We start from the raw sequence: 19,075 nt of genomic DNA, 5'->3' as shown, positions 1-19,075 counted from the left end.
CCTCCTGCCTCAGCCTCCCAAAGTTCTGGGATTACAGGTGTAAGCCACTACCCCTGGCCCCCACTGACTTCTTATGTCAAGATATTTAATAGTCAGTGCAAACATGAATCTCATGATCTCATCCAACGGCTACCTCTGTCTCCTATATGTACACCCCCACACCGACACATTTGCCTCATATCAGTGCCTCTTTCTGGAAGACCTCAACCTTCTCTGAGTACAAACTCAGCCCATCTCTCGAGGTCAGAACAATGCTTCCTCATCTCATAGGTGATGCCTTTCTAGATTGCCTCCCCTACCTCAGTTGAAGTAGTCTCTTCCTCGAAACTTACAGCAAGTTACCATGCTTGTGGGCTGTGGGTCCTGCATTGTTTATATGTGTTTATGTCCCATCCCAGCCTGGGGACTGCTTGAAGGCAAAGTCGGTATTTCCTTTATCTTTTTTTTTTTTTTTTTGAGACAAGAGTCTCGCTCTGTCGCCCAGGCTGGAGTGCAGTGGCGTGATTTCGGCTCACTGCCAGCTCTGCCTCCTGGGTTCACGCCATTCTCCTGCCTCAGCCTCCCGAGTAGCTGGGACTACAGGCGCCCGCCACCACGCCCAGCTAATTGTTTTTTGTTTGTTTGTTTTTAATAGAGACGGGGTTTCACCGTGTTGGCCAGGATGTTCTCGATCTTCTGACCTCGTGATCTGCCCCCCTCCGCCTCCCAAAGTGCTGGGATTACAGGCGTGAGCCACCGCGCCCGGCCTTCCTTTATCTTTTAAGGCCCTGTATTACCTAGCTCAATGCACATAACAGATGCTCAATAAATACTTGCAGAAAGAAGCAGGGAGGGAAGGAAAGAGAGAGGGAAAGAAGAAAAGAAGAAGAAATGAGAAAAAGAATTTAAAATATTGTGAAGTTATCTGGGTACTTGAAGGATGGGATGTTCTTTAAGACACCTACTCCCAGGCTGGGCGCAGTAGGCTCATGCCTGTAATCCCAGCATTTTGGGAAGCTGAGGCAGGTGGATTGCTTGAGCTCAAGAGTTTGAGACCAGCCTGGGCAACATAATGAGACTCCATCTCTACCAAAAAAAAAAACAAGCCGAGCGTGGTGGCATGCGCCTGTAGTCCCAGCTACTTGGGAGACTAAGGTGGGAGGATCGCTTGAGCCCAGGAGTTTGAGGCTGCAATGAGCCGTGATTACGCCATTGCATTGCATTCCAGCCTGGAGGACAGAGAAAGACCTTGTCTCAAAAAAAAAAAAAAAAAAAAAAAAGACATTTCCTCTAATTTTTGAGGAGAGACCTTCTGGCAGGCTGGGAGTTTGTAAGCAGCCCTGAAAGACAGAACTGTTGAACTCTTGGTCCAGTCCTCTCTGGCTGAGTTTTTGGAGGGCTTGCCCACCATGCAGGCACCTCGTCTTTGCATTTATCTGTCCATGAGCAACTATTTCCATACAAGGAGCTGAGCAGCAGCTGCCCTTCCAGCCCTCTTCACTCTGACAGATCACAGAGTCCAGCAGGGCTACAGAGCAGAGTGAGAGGGGACCAGCTGCTGTAGTAGGGCACATTCAAGGCTGCAGGCCAAGCAGGTGGGCCTTGTAGCTGCATCCGCCCGCCCTCTGCGCTGCGAGCAGCGTCCGGCGTCAGGGACCCTTAAGAGAATAATATCCCTGTGAGGATAATGATCTCGGCCAGTCTAAAGGGTTGCTGTGAAGATTTTTTAAAAAACAAATCACTAAAAACATCTCTTTGAAATGGCAAAGTGCTGTGTAAGTGGGAGTTGATACCTTCTTGTGTGAATAGGAATATAAGACTGGGGAGAAATGAGACTTGCTGAAGGTCACCCAGCTAAGCCTGCCTGGGACAAATGCTCTTTCTCGGAATCCAAAAAGTGGCTTTAGGACTTCATGTTATTTGGACACTCTCCTGCATTGGGGACAGTAAGGCTGGGGAGGGGTGGGCATTTCTTTTTTTTTTTTTTTTGAAACAGAGTCTCACATTGTCACCCAGGCTAGAGTGCGGTGGCGTGATCTCGGCTCACTGCAAGCTCCACCTCCCAGGTTCAAGCGATTCTCCTGCCTCAGCCTCACTAGTAGCTGGGATTACAGGTGCCTGCCACCACGCCTGGCTAATTTTTTGTATTTGTAGTAGAGACGGGATCTCACTATGTTGGCCAGGCTGGTCTCAAACACCTGACCTTGTGATCTACTCGCCTCAGCCTCCCAAAGTGCTGGGATTACAGGCATGAGCCACCATGCCCAGCCAGGATGGGCATTTCTGTCAGGGGAGTGCCCTTGTCCCTATTCGATGTTCTCCTGTAGCTGGGTTGTCTTCCTCTCTGGCAGTTGCCTGGAATGAGCTGGTGCTGGGGGTGAGAGGAGCTCAGCGATCAACCTGGCCCAGCCCTCTCTGAGTGACAGGCAGGATGGGTGGCCTGGACTGATGTCCACTGAGTACTTATCCAGTGCCAGGCTCTGTGCTGAACACCTTACACATGTTATTTCTTTTAACTCCAAAATCACTATGAGAGTGGTGAGATTTCAGAACTTCTTTGTAATTTTCATCTTGCTTGAATTTTTTAAAATAGTAAGTATATTTCATTCAAAAATACTGGTCAGTAGTCTAAAAGATAGCAAGATCTAGGTGTTGCTATTCCCATTTTCACATAAGGAAACAAAAGCTTAGAGAAGTTAGGGGACTTGCTCAAGGTCACACAGCTAGTAGACATTGGAGTCAGGAGTAGAGCCCAGCTCTGACCAACTCTAGGTTTGACCTTCCATAATACCCAACCCCATGCCTATGAGGGGAGATGGGAACCAGAGGGACAGGCTTAAAAAAAATTTCAGACTACATTTGAAAGAAAACAAAAAAATTATTGCTACTCAAAGTTGAAGCATCAGTATTGCCTGGGAGCTTGTTAGAAATGCAGAATCCCAGCCCCCATCCCACATACTAAATCAGAACCTGAGTTTTAACAAGATTGCTTGGTGATGTGTGTGCACACTGAAGTTCCAAAAGCCTGACTCTGCATCCTCCTTCTCCCCAGCTCCAGCCTTGCGGCTAAGCCCTACCAGCAGCCGGGGGCATAGAGAGAAGGTCAGCTTCATCCCAAAGGAAACCTAAATTTAAGAATGATAACTCAATGCTTCCTGGGTTTCACCGGCTTTTAAAACTTGGCTCTAGGCCCTAGCAAAATTACAGAATGGGATATAAAGCAGATCTGTGATCCTGGAGGAACTATTTGGTGGTTCATATTTGGAACCCATCCAAGTTCACCATGGGAAAAGAAATCATTGATCACATTTTCTTTTTATGAAAAGTATTCGAAGTTTATTACATGAGATAACAGGAATTCTTTGATAGCAAAGAATCTCATGAGATAACATGAATTGATCCAAGGCCTGATTATATAAGTGTAATGTTCTCCCTGTCACCCAATCTTGGGTGAAGGCTGCTTTGCAGCAGCTTAAGGCTCTGTCTCCAGCCTTCTCCTGGTCACAGTGTTATTAGTGACTTTGAGAACATGAAGGTCATGCCACTGGAATTTATTCTTAGGGACATGATATAGCTACAGTTAATAGCAGATAGATTATTCTATAATCAGGCCCTATTAGAAGTGTATTAAGTTAGTTAATGGGAGCTTGGAGGCAAATGCCAGGCCAGACATATTCTTTCTGTTGGAGCCAGGCTAGGAAAACTTGCCGTAATAAACCCCACAAGCAGTGTGGACTAAGTAAGGACAGGGTTGTGCAAGGGGTCCATCCCTGATTTCTGCAGTAAGGTCATTGAGTAAGGGGTCTTTGCACAGAATTTAAAAACAATAATCCCAGCACTTTGGGAGGCCGAGGTGGGCAGATCATGAGGTCAGGAGTTCCAGACTAGCCTGACCAACATGGTGAAAACCCATCTCTACTAAAAAATACAAAAATTAGCCAGGCGTGGTGGCGGGTGCCTGTAATCCCAGCTACTCAGGAGGCTGAGGCAGGAGAATCGCTTGAACCCAGGAGGTGGAGGTTGCAGTGAGCCGAGATCATGTCATTGCACTCCAGCCTGGGCTACAGAGTGAGATTCCATCTCAAAAGAAAAAACAAAAAACAATAAAAGTCGATCTGTTTTTTGTTACCACCATGTACCAGCAATTCTAAACAACGTCAAGGATGAAATACCTCTCCTCACCCCAAAATCCGTAAGGGTCTAAGTTCTGAAAAACTGCTGTTGGGTAAACCTCATTTTAGCACATTTTAAAATTACATATCTTTTAATAAACATTGTATTCTGCCTGGAAGTTAATTCTGAGGACCTTTGGTTATACAGTCAGCCACGTGGACTCAACTACATGTGTTCATTGTGAGACTAAATTCTTAAGCTTCAGAGCTATTCCAGGTTGTGTTGGCCACAGTCTATGTCTCCAATCCTTGTGATACCACATATTCCCACATTTTTAAGTAGATTAGAAATAAGCAGTGATTGTAAAGATGAAGACTCAAAATTTGTTATTCTAAGTGTTCACCTAGGTGATCACCTGGAATTTTCATTTGTGTTTGAAATTTAAAACAATAAAACAGAGAATTGTGAAGTATAATGTTTTTGTTTGGTAGGCACACATATTAGTGTATACATGAAATATGAACGTGTGAATATATGTATATGAATAAAAAGATGGAGGATATTGTGCTAGGCTATTCTAAAATGTCAATTTGGGTGTAAAATATGAGAGCAGTTCTGGTGTGGGGTTGTTCTCTGATGGGCGACCTTGGAACAGACAGGCATGGAGTTACAAGTGGCAGGTTACAAGGGACAGACAGCATGATTGTGCTTGCGTCTAACTGTTCCCTCTCCAGATCACCTCCTGGCTCTCCTCCCTTTCTTTCCTGCCTTGGGTTTGTATTCCTGGTCTGAGCCCTGATGCCCCAGAGGTGGACATCTGCTCCTCCTTCCTTGTTCCTAACCTAAGACATACTCTGAAATTTGCAGATGACTCAGAGATTAGCATACCAATATAAAAGATGACAGAAGAAAATTCAAAATGACCTTGATGTTTTGGAATGCTACACTGAAAACCATCAGTTAGGGATAAAGGTGAAGACTCCACTTCAAGTTAAAAAATTCAGTGTCACAAAGGAGCTTTTGGGCTGATGGATATATTCATTATTTGATTTTTTTTTTTTTTTTTTTTGAGATGGAGTCTCACTGTGCTGCCCAGGCTGGAGTGCAGTGGCATAGTCTTTGCCCATTGCAACCTCTGCCTCCCGGGTTCAAGTGATTCTCCTGCCTCAGCCTCCTGAGTAGCTGGGACTACAGGTGCCCGCCACCACATCCAACTAATTTTTGTATTTTTAGTAGGGACAGGGTTTTGCCATGTTGGCCAGGCTTGTCTCGAACTCCTGACCTCAGATGATCCACCTGCCTTGGCCTCCCAAAGTGCTGGGATTACAGGCGTGAGCCACTGCGCCTGGCCCGGATATGTTCATTATCTTGATTGTGATGATGGTTCCGTGGGTAGATGCATATGTGAGAACCTATCAAAGTGTTCTTTTTTAACACTTGTTGTATGTCAATCATATCTCCATAAAGATGTCTAGAAAATGCAATGCTGTGTAGACAAACAGAGTGGAAACTCTGTCTTGACTGCAGCACTTTTGAGAAAGCTTGGGAGGTTCTACTGACTATGTTTGTAATTTGATCCTAATTTTTTCTTTTTCTTTTTCTTTTTTTTTTTCTGAGACAGAGTCTTGCTCTCACCCGGGCTGGATTGCTGTGGCATGATCTCGCCTCACCACAACCTCTGTCCCTGGGTTCAAGCAATTCTCCTGCTTCAGACTCCCGAGTAGCTGGGATTACAGGCATGTCCCACCATGCCCAACTAATTTCTGTATTTTTAGTAGAGACAGGGTTTTACCATGTTGGCCAGGCTGTTCTCAAACTCCTGACCTCAGGTGATCCGCCCACCTCAGCTTCCCACAGTGCTGGGATTACAGGTGTGAGCCACTGCACCCGGCCATTTGACCCTAAATTAATGTGAGGCTTCCACTAAAGAAACTAATGAAAGCACAATGTGGAGATCCGGCAAGTGTACATGGCACCACATCTGAATAGTATACTCTGTTCTGGTCACCATAATTGTGAAGTGTTGACACCCAAGCTCTCACCTGTGTTTGGCCAGGAGACAAGATCTGGAGCCTTCTTGGAATCCAATTTACTTGGATTTTTCAGCAGTCCAGTTCCTGCTTATGAACTGCAAATTCCTGCCAGAAAATGCAATCCTGACTTGAGGCAGATGTAAAAAATTCATAGCTCTCCATCTCCAGGGGTTTAGAGAGTTCACTAGGTGGCCAGAATTCCATGTGGGCCCAGGTACTCTATTCTGCTGGGGCACTTATGACAAATGACCTTCTCAGGGAGGGTGCACCCTCTGTGGCCTAGTTATGACGGGCTGCAGATCCTGCACAGTTCTAAGTATGCTAGTGTAATTCTACTCCTCGCTCACTAGGAAAGTTTAAGGGAAGGCAAGTGTAAGAGTAAGGAAGCTGTTACTATGCGGATAACCTTGAATCTGCTTATCAGAAATAAGTACTAACCTTTCATGCCCTCGAGTACTTTATGATTGTTAACAAATTAGTACCAACACACCTCCTAGCGGATGCAGACACAGCAGTGTGTTGAGCTGGCCAGCCAGAGGCTGAAAACTGCCTGGACTTTAGGAAGCCCAGGATGTAGCATAGAGCAGTAGGCCCTGTGGTGCCCTCAGCTGGCTCTGCACCTGTCTATCCCCTTCTAGATGCCATACTGGGATCAGTGCTAGGGATCAGGCTCAAGGGTCAGGCCTGGCCTTTGGGCCGGTCCTTGAGCCTGATCCCCTGGCGCTGGCCAGCACATGTTGCTTGATTTCTCAGCTAAATCCACTCTCCTTTGGCTACAGGGATTTCTGTAGGTGTATCAGAGGCCACCAGAAAGGTGTGAGAATTCTAGAAACCATGTACAAAGAATTATTTAAAGATCTGGGAGTATTTAACTTGGAGGAGAGAAATGAATGGGAATCAAGGCAGTGGTATTCAAATTCTTGAAGAACTGACCTGACCAGGTTTGTTCCATTGGGCAAGGACACAGAAGGCCAAATTAGGGTACAGGAGCAGGTTTTCTGGGGAGGCAAATTCAAGCTTAACACAAGGAGGAAGTTTGCAACAATTAGGACTGGCCAACAATGAACTGACTGTTCTCAGAAACAGTGAACTCCTTTTCGCTGTGGGAATTAGAATATTCATGGCCAGAGATAGACACAAAGGATTTCTGTGCTTGAATGTTCTGTGGAAGCTTCTCCCTCCAGGCTCTGGAATTCTTTGATTCTAAAAGCTCCTGTGTTCTTATACTTTTGAGATCCCTGTTTAGACTGTGGACATCTACTTGAGTTTACCCATCCACTTCCTTCCCGGGAGCTCAGTACTCCCCTGCACATCATGGAACTGGTTTTCATTATTTCTTTGCTTCAGAGGTGGGGATTTCTCTTCCCCACATTGCGGGAGCATAGGTTGAGGCCCAGAGATTCTGTACATCATGCCAGATTTCCCTCACTCTGGTTGTCAGGCTGTGTCCTGAAATACATTTCCTATGGAGCCTATGCCCTTTTCTGTTTGAACGATGGGTTTAACATGGGGTCCACGGTGCTCTCTAATGGGAACACTAAGAGGCTGGAAGCACCGGATGGGGATCCTCATCTTCCCACATCTCTCTCCCTCACCCATCAAATGGGCATGCATTTTCCTCCTCATCACTTCCACCGTCGCTCTGAGCTGGGAGAATATGTCAATGACAGTGAAATCAGTAACCTTGTCATTCTTACTGTTGCAAAACGCACAAACTGTGACATATATCATAGTGTGTAGATATTCTTTTGCTTACAATACTGTAATGCTCTTGTCCCATCGTACTGTAGATCATTATGATTTGTTGTTCTTTGGGGAAAGGGACACTACTGAGGAAAGGGACAGTATGTTTCAACAATGAGAAGGACATGTCACCAAAATGCCCCCTTCAACACAATGCCAATGACCTGTGACTTTGGGCGAGGGGTCCATAAGGAATTCAAGTGTCTTCTCCAAAGTGTCTAGGACCTCCCTGTGCTCCCCTGTCATAGTGTTCACCACACTGCATGTTCAATTGTTTCTCTAGTAATTTGTGGTATTCCCAGTGCCTAATACACTTAGGTCATGAATTTACTCTTCCTGAATTGAATTGAAGGGCTTATATGCAGAAAGTAAGAGTGTCCTTCACATGGGGGTCACTTAAAAATATTTGGTAGGCCAGGCGCTGTGGCTCACGCCTGTAATCCCAGCACTTTGGGAGGCTGAAGCGGGTGGATCACTTGTCAGGAGTTCGAGACCAGCCTGACCAACGTGGTGAAACCCCGTCTGTACTAAAAATACAAAAATTAGCTGGGTGTGGTGGCACGTGCCTGTAATCCCAACTACTCAGGAGGCTGAAGCAGAAGAATCACTTGAACCTGGGAGGCGGAGGTTGCAGTGAGCCGAGGTTGCAGTGAGCTGAGATCGTGCCATTGCACTCCAGCATGGGCAACAAGAGTGAAACTCCGTCTCAAAAAAAAAAAAAATTTTGCTAAAGGAATTGTTATAGCTGGGAAGGGCCTTTGGAAGCTCAAACTCCTCATTTTGGAAGGTGGAAATTTGAAGTTTAGATAAACAAGGACCAGCCAGTTGAACCAGTACTGGAACACAGGTGTCCCACTGGCTGCATGGTGCCCTTTCCACTGTGCTCCCAATCATGTGTCTTCTCTCTCCATTTCCAGCCTTGTTAATTTTGTGTGCCACACCTGCTTCAAGAGGCAGGAGAAGCTCCATCGCTGTGGGCAGTGCAAGTTTGCCCATTACTGCGACCGCACCTGCCAGAAGGATGCTTGGCTGAACCACAAGAATGAATGTTCGGCCATCAAGAGATATGGGAAAGTGCCCAATGAGAACATCAGGTGAGAGCTGGGCCCCATGGTGGTGCTTCGGATTTCCAAATGTCAGGCTGGAATGGCAGCAGTAACAACATTCCCAGATCTAAGGAAGCTAAGCTGAGTGCAAGTCAGGAAAGAGCCTCAAAGACTGGATATGGTCACTTCTCTTCACTCCCTTAAGGTCTAAGAGGGAGAACTGGCTGTTGACAGCAGTGACTCCAAACTGCAGCCACAGGCTGAAACTGGCTTGCAGATTCCTTCTGTAGGGCTCCCCAGTGTTTAGTTTATTTAGGTATTTTGGATACAGGGTCTGCTCTGTTGCCCAGGTTGGAGTGGAGGGGCCCTGATCATAGCTCACTGCAGCCTTGACCTCCCAGGCTCAAGTGATCCTCCCACTTCAGCCTCTTGACTAGCTGGGACCACAGGCACACACCTCCACATCTGGCTAATTTTTGTATTTTTTTAGAGATGGGGTTTTATTATGTTGCCCAGGGTGGCCTCGAACTGAGCTCAAGCGATCCACCCGTCTCGGCCTCCCAAAGTGCTGGGATTACAGCCGTGAGCCACCATGCCTGGCCAAGGGGCAAGTATTTTTAAATTGATCCACCAATGTTTAAAAATTGGGAAATTTCACATTTTAAAATTAGGATTTCTGACTTCTCTTGAAAACAAAAAACAAAAAACTGAAGATCTGGCAAAATAGGCTAGAGCTGAGTAGTATCTGCCACCTTTGAAAAAATACAGAGCTTTCTAAGTCACAGCAGCACCACTGCTCCCTGTGGTCATACACATTACACCAGAGAGTGCATTTGAGTTTGCAACTAATGGCCTTTCCTGGTGGCCATCATCAGAATCTCAAGGCCTATAGCTCCAGCCCAAGAGATTCCCAATCCTGGAGGTTCCGCTGGGGTGGGGCTCAGTGCTGGGCCTACAGGGAGATGCTCAGGAAGTCAGTACTGCAGAGCAAAGGCGATGGAGATGGTGACTGGGAGCATTTTCACTGTGTGCATAGGGTGTGAAGTTAAGGTACAGAATGGAATTGTCATATCCTGATGATTTTTAGGAACCTGCAGGATGAAATGGCTCAGTCAACCTCTCCATGCCCCTTAGCTCCATCTATTGAAACACTACATATTCTTCAAGACCTGAAGTAAATGGCGCCTCCTATGATAGTTACTGAGTTGAAATCTATTACCCATTGACCTCTATTCTCTGAGCTTCATGACCCTTCCCTTGTTATTTGGAGGCAGCAGATCTTCCCTGTGCTGAGTTGTATTTTCCCCAGTGCTGCCCTGGGCTCCCTGTGAAGACACCTCAGTTTCCAGGCACCTGGAGTCCCACGCAAGGCATTTCTCCAGAAATAACTCAGTGACTCAAACAGGAGAAATTGGGAAGATGAAAAAGGTTCTGGAAACAGATGGTTGGTGATGGCTGCACAGCAGTGTGAGTGTGCTTAATGCCACCAAACTGTATACTTAAAAATGGTTAAAATGGTTCAAAAAGAGGTGGGGGGACAGAAGGGACCCTGAGGTGATGGCACTGCTTAGTATCTTGACTGTGTAGGTGGATACATGAAGCTACATAGGTGATAGCATTGTATATAATTAAACACACATATACATTCATGAGTGTAAGTAAAATGGAAGAAATCTGAATAATACAGGTGGGTTAATATTCTGGCTGTGATATTAGTTTTCTAAAATGTTACCATTGGAGAAAACTGGGCAAAACGTACAAGGGATCTCTTTGTATTGTTTTCCAACTGCCTGTGAATCTGCAATTATCTCAATTAAAATTTCAATTAAAAAAAAAACGAGGAGAGGGCCTGTGCTTTGCCCAGCAGGTCTCTCCTCAGGAACAGGATCTGTGCTGGACCACCATCACCTCCCCAGGTGCCTGAAAAGTGTGCAGTCAGTGGGTGGCAGGAACGTTAAAGTGTCCCTGGGTCATAAGCTTCATCACAGGCCACCTAATAGTTGACAAAGAGGCCTTCGGGGTGAAGTACACCCCTTTGTCTCATACTCAAGTCCCTGTGTCTCTATAGGTCTCCTCCTGTCCCACCTGGCCTCCTCTTCCCCCAGAGCCCCGCTCCAGCCAGGCCAGGCCCCTCCCTGCTTCCTGCATGCAGCATGCCCGTGGTTGCCTCAAGGCCTCCGCTCACACTGTTTCCCCCCCTAGATTGCCTTCTCCACTTTTTCACTCCCCAATCATTAAGAATACCAATACCTTCACACATAATGCAGACACCTATTACCTCACTTTGTCTTCTGAATACCTCTGGGGGTTAGCATAGCAGGGAATATTTTCCCTATTTTACAAGCCACCAGATAGATTCAGAGAGGTCAAGTGACTTGCCCAGGCTCACACAGTAAGAAGTGGAAACAGGTCATTAGACTCCTGATGCAGGGCTCATCCCAGTAGGCCACACTGTTAAGAGAGACCCACGCTGCCGCACCTTTCTGTTTCCCCAGACCCCACGGGACCTGGCTCCTGCCCACACCTCCACCTTTATTTGGTCTCCATTTCTTGCTCCCTGTGCTCCAGCCACCTCTGCCTTCCTGCTGCTTCTCCATCATGCCAAGCTCATTCCTTCTTCAGGGCTTTTGTACTCACTGCCCTCTCCTGAAGTGCTCTTTCTCCAGTGTCACAGAGCCAGCATCTCCACCCCTTCCAATTCCAGCTCAAATGTGCCTCCTCTGTGACACTTCCCTGGAAGACCTTAGCTTCCCCACCCCAGTCACACTCTATCATGCCACCCTGTATTATTTTTTCTGTATAGCACTTTCTATGTAAAATGTGCTTGTTTACTTACCTCTCCCCCACTATATGAAGCATCATGATAGAATAAATTCCATCCATGTAGTTTAAAACTGTATCTTGGGCCCAACATTGTGCCTGGCATGCACGAGACACCCAGTAAATGTGTGTTGAAGGAATGAATGCAGCTGTAGTGGTCCCCTGATGCTGCCTTTCCCACAGGCTGGCGGCGCGCATCATGTGGCGGGTGGAGAGAGAAGGCACCGGGCTCACGGAGGGCTGCCTGGTGTCCGTGGACGACTTGCAGAACCACGTGGAGCACTTTGGGGAGGAGGAGCAGAAGGAGCTGCGGGTGGACGTGGACACGTTCTTGCAGTACTGGCTGCCCCAGAGCCAGCAGTTCAGCATGCAGTACATCTCACACATCTTCGGAGTGGTAGGCCCCCTGCGTCCCTTCTCCACCCTCCCTGTCTGTCTCCTCTTTCCTTCCCTCCTCCCGCTTGGGGAGGGTGGGGCTTCTCAGAAGTGAACTAAGAGGCAGAAGCCCTGTCTGCCCTGGACCCTGGTTTCTATTTCCATAAAGGTCTCGTCTAGCCCAGGCAGCCAGAGGCGCTGGAGAAACCGCCTTCTATTTACCACACGTAGCAGAAACACCTACTGCCCCTTCCATTTCTGAGCCCAGGGACAGGCCTCCAAATGACCCAACTAATAAAATCCAGAGATTCTGGAGTATGATTCCTTATAAAGGAGGGGCCATGGTGATAGCTGGGATCATCCAACTAAGAAGTTTCCAGAAACTGCCAGGCCAGAGTTGGGAGGGGAGGCCAAGAGGACTGAAGGAGGACAGGAGCTTGAAGTGAAGACCCCTCATCCTGGACTCTGTCTTCTCGCCTTGTTTACTGTGAGGCCATTCCTGCTCTTTCTGAATTGGCATCCCACATACAAATTTTACTTATTTATCCATCTCTGGATGGTAGATTTGGATGGTAATTTATCCTCTTACTTATCTGCACTTTTTACATTTTTTTCCTCTCCACATTGAAAATAAAGATCCCCAGTCACTATCCCTTCCTGCTCACCAGTCACTTTGGAAACCTTTTTCCAGGTCTGCCAGGCAGGATTGATGTGGAGCCTGGAGCAGTGGGGGATGTGAGCCAGAGAGAGGGGAATCAGGGTTTTGGGGTGGGAGCAACCAAGCCAGATGAGGCCATAAGAGTCCGGAAAGTGGGGGCGAGAACCCGGTGGATGAGGAGGCTCAGGTCCTGGCTGTGGGGGGTGGTTGTGTTCCATCTGGTAGGCCAGGCCCTTTATGTGGTGAAGGTGAGCAGGCTGAGGACGGAGGAGGACAAACATCACACTGACATCTCTCGAGTCTTCACCATATTGGGGGGCGAAGGGAGAGAGATTGATGGAGTGTAAGGATTTGGCTCACACGATGGTGGAGGCTTGGTGAGTCCAAAATCTGCAAGGTAGGCCATCAGGCTGGAGATCAGAGAAGAGTTGCAGTTCAAGTCTGGAGGCATTCTGCTGGCAGAACTCCTTGCTCAGGGGAGATCAGTCTTTATTCTATTCAGGTCTTCAACTGATTAGATGAGGCCCACCCACATTCTAGCAGGCACTCTGCTTTACTCAAACTCCACCAATTTAAATGTGAATCTCATCCAAAAACACCTTCACAGAAGCATACATTACAGTATTTGACCAAATATCTGGGCACCATTGACCAGCCATGTGGGCACACAAAATTAACCACCACAGCTTCCCATGTATTATTTTACACAATCTTTACCACACAAGGTAAGGTCCATGCTTTCAGCATTTCTATTTTATAGAACAGAAAACCTAGGCCCAGAGGGGTTACATGACCTCCAAAAGCCACATGGTTAGCTTGTGCCCGGGGAAAGTTTAGAAGCAGTCTGTATTTTCAGGAGCCAGAGCTTCTACCTCTTTTTTTTTTTTTTTTTTTTTTTTTTTGAGATGAGGGTCTTACTCTGTCACCCAGGCTGGAGTGCAGTGGTGCAATCATGGCTCATTGCAACCTCCATCTCCCAGGCTCAAGTGATCCTCCCGCCTCCCAAGTAGCTGGGACCACAGACACATACCACTGTGCCTGGTTAATTTTTGTATTTTTTTGTAAAAGCAGGGTTTCACCATATTGCCCAGGCTGATCTCAAACTCCTGAGCTCAAGTGATCTACCCATCTCTGCCTTCCAAAGTGCTGTGATTACAGGCGTAAGCCGCCACGCCAGGCCTAAGCTGTTACTTTTACCTGTTATGTTCTATAGCCTTGGGGTGAATTGGTGTGTTGAGTAATCTTCGGCATCCCTAATAGGTCTGGGGACTAGGGCTAGAGGTCATATAGTTACCAAAGGTTAGAGCTGAAAAGATCCTTGGAGCTTATCTAGTCCAATTTTTTCAACCTATAGATGGGAAAACCAGGGCTCAGAGAAGAAAGTAGTTTGCTCCAAGTAGCACAGCTTGTTAGTGGTACTCAGAGGCTTAACGTCATGAACTTACTAAATGTCTGATGAGAATAAATGGAGAAAGTGACACTCCTCCATATCTATGACAAATATCCATGTGAGGGCATAAATGTCTACTGGGTTTCTGTTATGTACAGCATGCATTCATAGATGTATTTATAGATGAAGTGGAAATTTGCATGCAGTTACTAATGTATTCTAGGTTATATTTATTCTTACGCATTTTTCCTACTGTGAGAGCAGATATTTGGTGTCTGTTTCTGTAAAGAACAATTTATTTTTAAGGAAAAGAAAATCACTTGGATGCCGCATCAGTAGTGACCAACTTGATTTGCCTTGAATCTCAGAGATAAGTGTTAAATATGGCACCCATCAGATTTAAAAATTGTGAGCAGGGAATATAAAACTGTTCACCAGATACAAAATAATCAAAAGAGATGTCAATTTTTTTTTTTTTTTATGAACAGCTACAGGAGTTTAAACTGAGTAGGCAGAGGAAACAGGGGAAGGAAAAGCTCACACACACACACACACACACACACACGCCCATGCACACGCAAAGCAGGGTACAGAGAGAAAAACCAAGACAGAGACTGAGGAATACTCATGTAAGACCCAGATACAGAAAAAGGAAAACATTTCCATCTTTGACTCTTAGAATACGGCCACAAAAAACTTTCAAGGTAGGGTTGCATTTTTGCAGATATGGGACTGTCCCATGGACCTAATCTTGTGCATCATTTGGAGTCACGCAGAGAACAGGAGACTAATTGTTCTATGTCCAGACTCCGTAAGCATCTCCAGGTTGAGACTGGGTCTTCTGTTTTTTAAAGCTCCTTTCAACAGCTAGGATGTTGTTCTGTCCATGTCTGTCAACTGACTCTTTCATCTTTTCCCCTGGGTAGATTAACTGCAACGGTTTTACTCTCAGTGATCAGAGAGGCCTGCAGGCCGTGGGCGTAGGCATCTTCCCCAACCTGGGCCTGGTGAACCATGACTGTTGGCCCAACTGCACTGTCATATTTAACAATGGCAAGTGAGTATGTCTTTATCTGGGGGTGTGTGTGAAGGGGATGGGGAGACCTATGGTGTTTTCTCCGCTTGACTTAAGCCAAAGTCAACCTGCTAAACCTGAACTAGCATAGATTTTAAATGTATAGCACATAGAAATCTCACTCCAGAATAATCATGAATGAGAGAAAGGCATCATGGAGGATAACAAAGAATTCAACCTGGATCATTTCTGAGTGTGTATGTTTCTTGGGGCTGCCTGGATGTGTTAGATAAACCTTTAACTACTATTTTAAAACTTGAAGCCTAGGATTATCTGTCTAGAGGTCATTTTAGTCAAGGTCTCAGCAGGAATCAGGAGGCACACTCAAAGGGCTTTACCCAAATAGAATTGAATGAAGGGACAATTTACAGAAGTGTGGGCAGGACAATTTACAGAAGATACTAACAAGGGGCAGGGGCTGGTGGCTCATGCCTGTAATCCCAGCTCTTTGGGAGGCCGAGGAGGGGCAGATCACTTGAGGTCAGGAGTTCGAGATCACCGTGGACAACATAGTGATATCCCCTTATCTATAAAAAATAAATAAATACATTAGCCGGGCACGGTAGTGTGTGCCTGTAGTCCCAGCTACTCATGAGGATGAGGCAGGAGGATCACTTGACCTCAGGAGGTTGAGGCTGCAGTGAACTATAATCATGCCACTGCACTCCAGCTTGGGTGACAAAGTGAGACCTTGTCTCTAAAACCAAACCAAACCAAACAAAACAAAACAATATAACAACAAAAAGAAACTAACAAGGAATGGTGAGGTGCCCAGGGACTAGCAACACATGAAACCATCACCACCTCTAGGCCTGGAAGGGCAGGTGAAGGAAGCACTATTTCTGCAGCTAGTGAGAGCTGGACCCAGGATAGAGGGCCCCCAACAGCTCAGCTGTGGCTTACAACTGTGTCTAGAGAAACCAGCCAGCTGGCACTATGGCTCAGAAAAGAGGAAGCCAATGGACTAGATAGTCCAACCCCTCATTCCCTCAACCTTCTGCTCTCCTACCATTGGTCAAACTCCAACCAGAAGCCAGACCACAAAGAAACCTGGGTGATGCAACCCTCAGAGGTCAGCCCCCTTTTCTGAGACAGCACAGATGAGGGGGGAATTAAGGGCACATGATGGATTTGGGGGTGGGGCACAAATGGAGAAGAATCAGCAGATGGAATGAGCCCCTGGTTGTCCATGGCTCAGGATGGGGAGATATAGGGGAATGAGGCCTGAGCAATATTAATTGCTTTTGCTCTTAGAGATGAGCTTTTATGACAGATACAAGCTGACTTTGAGCCATCAACAATGAGCAAGTTTCCCCCAAAAACTTCCTAGAAGCCAGACAATGGTGTCTGGTTCTCAGCTGAGAACTGGGCCTAAGCTTCAGTATGCCAAGTACCCTGATTTCTCTTTTCCTTCCTATTTCTGAAACCAGGCTCTTAAGCAATTGAGAAAGTCACTCAAGATGGGAAAGTTTATTTTGGACTCAGATGATAATCTTTTCTCAGCATTTGTGTTTCCTTTCTGAAGCCTTTTGGGGTCACTGGCCTGGATCACATGGAATCCTCCCTAGAGGGGCTGTTGACTGAGCTTGACCTGGTTGGCAGAGAGGATCAAATTCAGCCTTATATGGGCCTGGGCCTTCTAGATGGCCCTCTTCTAAGTGGTGGTGACCCAAGACTCCTCTTGTCATTGGGTGTAACAACCACAGGAACCTAGGAACTCTTTCTTCTGTGTCTGCTCTGGCTTCCTTGCATCTACTAATTTCTAGCAGCCACATTTTATCCAGGCTTCTTGGCTTTTGTGCAAGAGAAGGTGACTTTGCATTTCCTGTCTAGCCACCTGCCATAGTGGAAAGAACCCTAGACATGGGGTTAGGGGCCCAATTTGAACCCCAACAATTTTTACGTACTATCTATGTGACCTAACCAGCCTCCATGTGCACTTCAAACTCTTTCCAAGACAAACATCCAAAAAGGCAATGTTTATTCATCCAGGATGCTTAATAGAATGATAATAACAACATTGTGCATGTTTTTTCAGCACTCTGCTTTTAAGTGCATTGTCTCATGACAGTCTCATTACAGGTGAGAACACTGAAACACAGGGAAGGGAAGGAACTTGTTCAGGTCAGGGCTGAGTACCTTTGAATCCAGAATGTCTTGTTCCAAATTCAGTGCACTTTCCACTATACCAGGCTGTGTCTTGTCCAGTGAGTCCAGCTAGAAGGGGCTAGGATAAAGGTTGTTGTGATGGCCAAAGCTTTGATATTGTGACCCAGAATGCTATACACCCTTGCACCGGATCACACCTGATCAGCCAATGATAATGATTTCCATATGGGTGTCTGTTTTGTCTTTCAGTCATGAGGCAGTGAAATCCATGTTTCATACCCAGATGAGGTGGGTCAGTCCTTTCACGCATCCCTGCTCCTCTGACCCATCTCCCTCACTTGCCTGGTTTGCTGGGGCCACCCATTCCCGAGACTTCTTGGCTGCCATCTGTCCATAATATCCTTCTGCGTCCCAGTGTCTCGTCTTTTTAATGCATTTAAATTAACCATTTTTTCCTCACCCACATACCACCTGCCTTGCCTTTGCTTTATTTTGCCTCCTTTCTTCCTCCCTTTCATGCCTCACTTCCACTGCTCTTCCAACCTTGAAGCATGAACGCTTGTAGTCCACATCATCTTAGCAAAAGCCTATCTTGTCTCCCTAAACCCTGCTTACCATGTAATGGGGACTGTGACTGACCTACTAAAGGACTGTCTGTTTATAAGCCCCAACTTCTCGCCCAGACTGGGCTCCAAAAAATAGCATCTATAACTGATATTTTAAATAAATATTTATTCCTAGTATTCTGCTTACTGCTTCTGACCAACTATGAATTAGTAGTTTAGGTTAAATTTTACTTCGGACTTTTCTTAATGACAACCAAATGGTCCCAGATAGGTCTTTTCCTCAGGGTGGGGTTGAAAGCCCTTGAAATAGTCTTTGGATTAAGAACAAAATGCTGTGTGGGAATTTAGGCTTTGGGAATGCTGGGGTAGAAGTGGTTGGTGCACTTGAGTCTGTGTTGGTGTGCGCTGCACGTGAATTTGGATGATTCACGTCATCTCTTGGACTTGGGTTCCACATCTGTAGAGAAAGGTCAAGAGGAGAGTGCTCTAGGGACCTTCCTAGTTCTAAGTCTCTGTAGCTCTGGGCTCTGTCCCTAACCTCCGTGAGAAATATTTAAATAGGCTGCCTACTTGTGGCTGAATTAGCTGAACTATAGAATTGCAGATTGTTGGAGGTAGAAGGGGTCTGGGGTCCAGAGTGGGGATGAAGCTTGTCCAAGGAAGCTGGTTGGAGGGAAAGCCAGGGCCAAAACCCTCATTTCCTGCTTCCTGCAGTGCTGATTTCAGGCTGGTCTCCATTCCCCTCCCCCAATCTCCAGTTTCAAGTAAGGTAAAATGAGGCATACATATATGCATCTTTTCATATTTAAGTGACATTAAGTTAATTTGGTTTTGAAAAATTTCTAATACCATTGAAATAATCAGAGATACCCTGAGACCGTGCAAGAATTGGCACAATCATGATGGGAAGTAAATTACTGGAAATTCCAGCCCAATTGGTCACTGATTCACTGTTGAATTAGAATATGTCACTATGGTGAGATGCCTCTGTAAAAGGGATTCGTGGCGGCAGAATTGGTTACTTACCCAACAGAGTTAAACACCAGAGATCCATACTCTATCCTGGCCCAGGAGTTGCTCACTTAGAATTATTAAGGACATTAGTAGAGTCCTAAAAATCAAGGGCTTTGATGCATCTTAATTCCCATGCATCGAAGACCCGGGAAGC

At 46.2% G+C, this 19,075-nt stretch overlaps 1 protein-coding gene across 2 annotated transcripts in view; it reads left to right on the top strand.

Moving 5' to 3' along the window:
* SMYD1 (SET and MYND domain containing 1) overlaps nucleotides 1-19,075 on the top strand; it is a 45,000-nt gene that overhangs the window by 7,964 nt on the left and 17,961 nt on the right. The window contains exons 2-5 of one of the 2 annotated variants that reach the window (XM_054475757.1): nucleotides 8,786-8,962; nucleotides 11,918-12,131; nucleotides 15,084-15,214; nucleotides 17,591-17,629. In XM_054475757.1, the coding sequence (XP_054331732.1) occupies nucleotides 8,786-8,962; nucleotides 11,918-12,131; nucleotides 15,084-15,214; nucleotides 17,591-17,629 (561 nt within the window). The remainder of the gene's footprint in view (nucleotides 1-8,785; nucleotides 8,963-11,917; nucleotides 12,132-15,083; nucleotides 15,215-17,590; nucleotides 17,630-19,075) is intronic. The other variant, XM_054475758.1, reaches the window with a different exon arrangement.

The sequence above is a fragment of the Pongo pygmaeus genome, chromosome 12, assembly GCF_028885625.2.
Source record: "Pongo pygmaeus isolate AG05252 chromosome 12, NHGRI_mPonPyg2-v2.0_pri, whole genome shotgun sequence".
Classification (NCBI taxonomy): domain Eukaryota; kingdom Metazoa; phylum Chordata; class Mammalia; order Primates; family Hominidae; genus Pongo; species Pongo pygmaeus.
The sequence above is the reverse complement of the archived record's forward strand: the minus strand, read 5'-3'. Positions and strand labels throughout refer to the sequence as shown.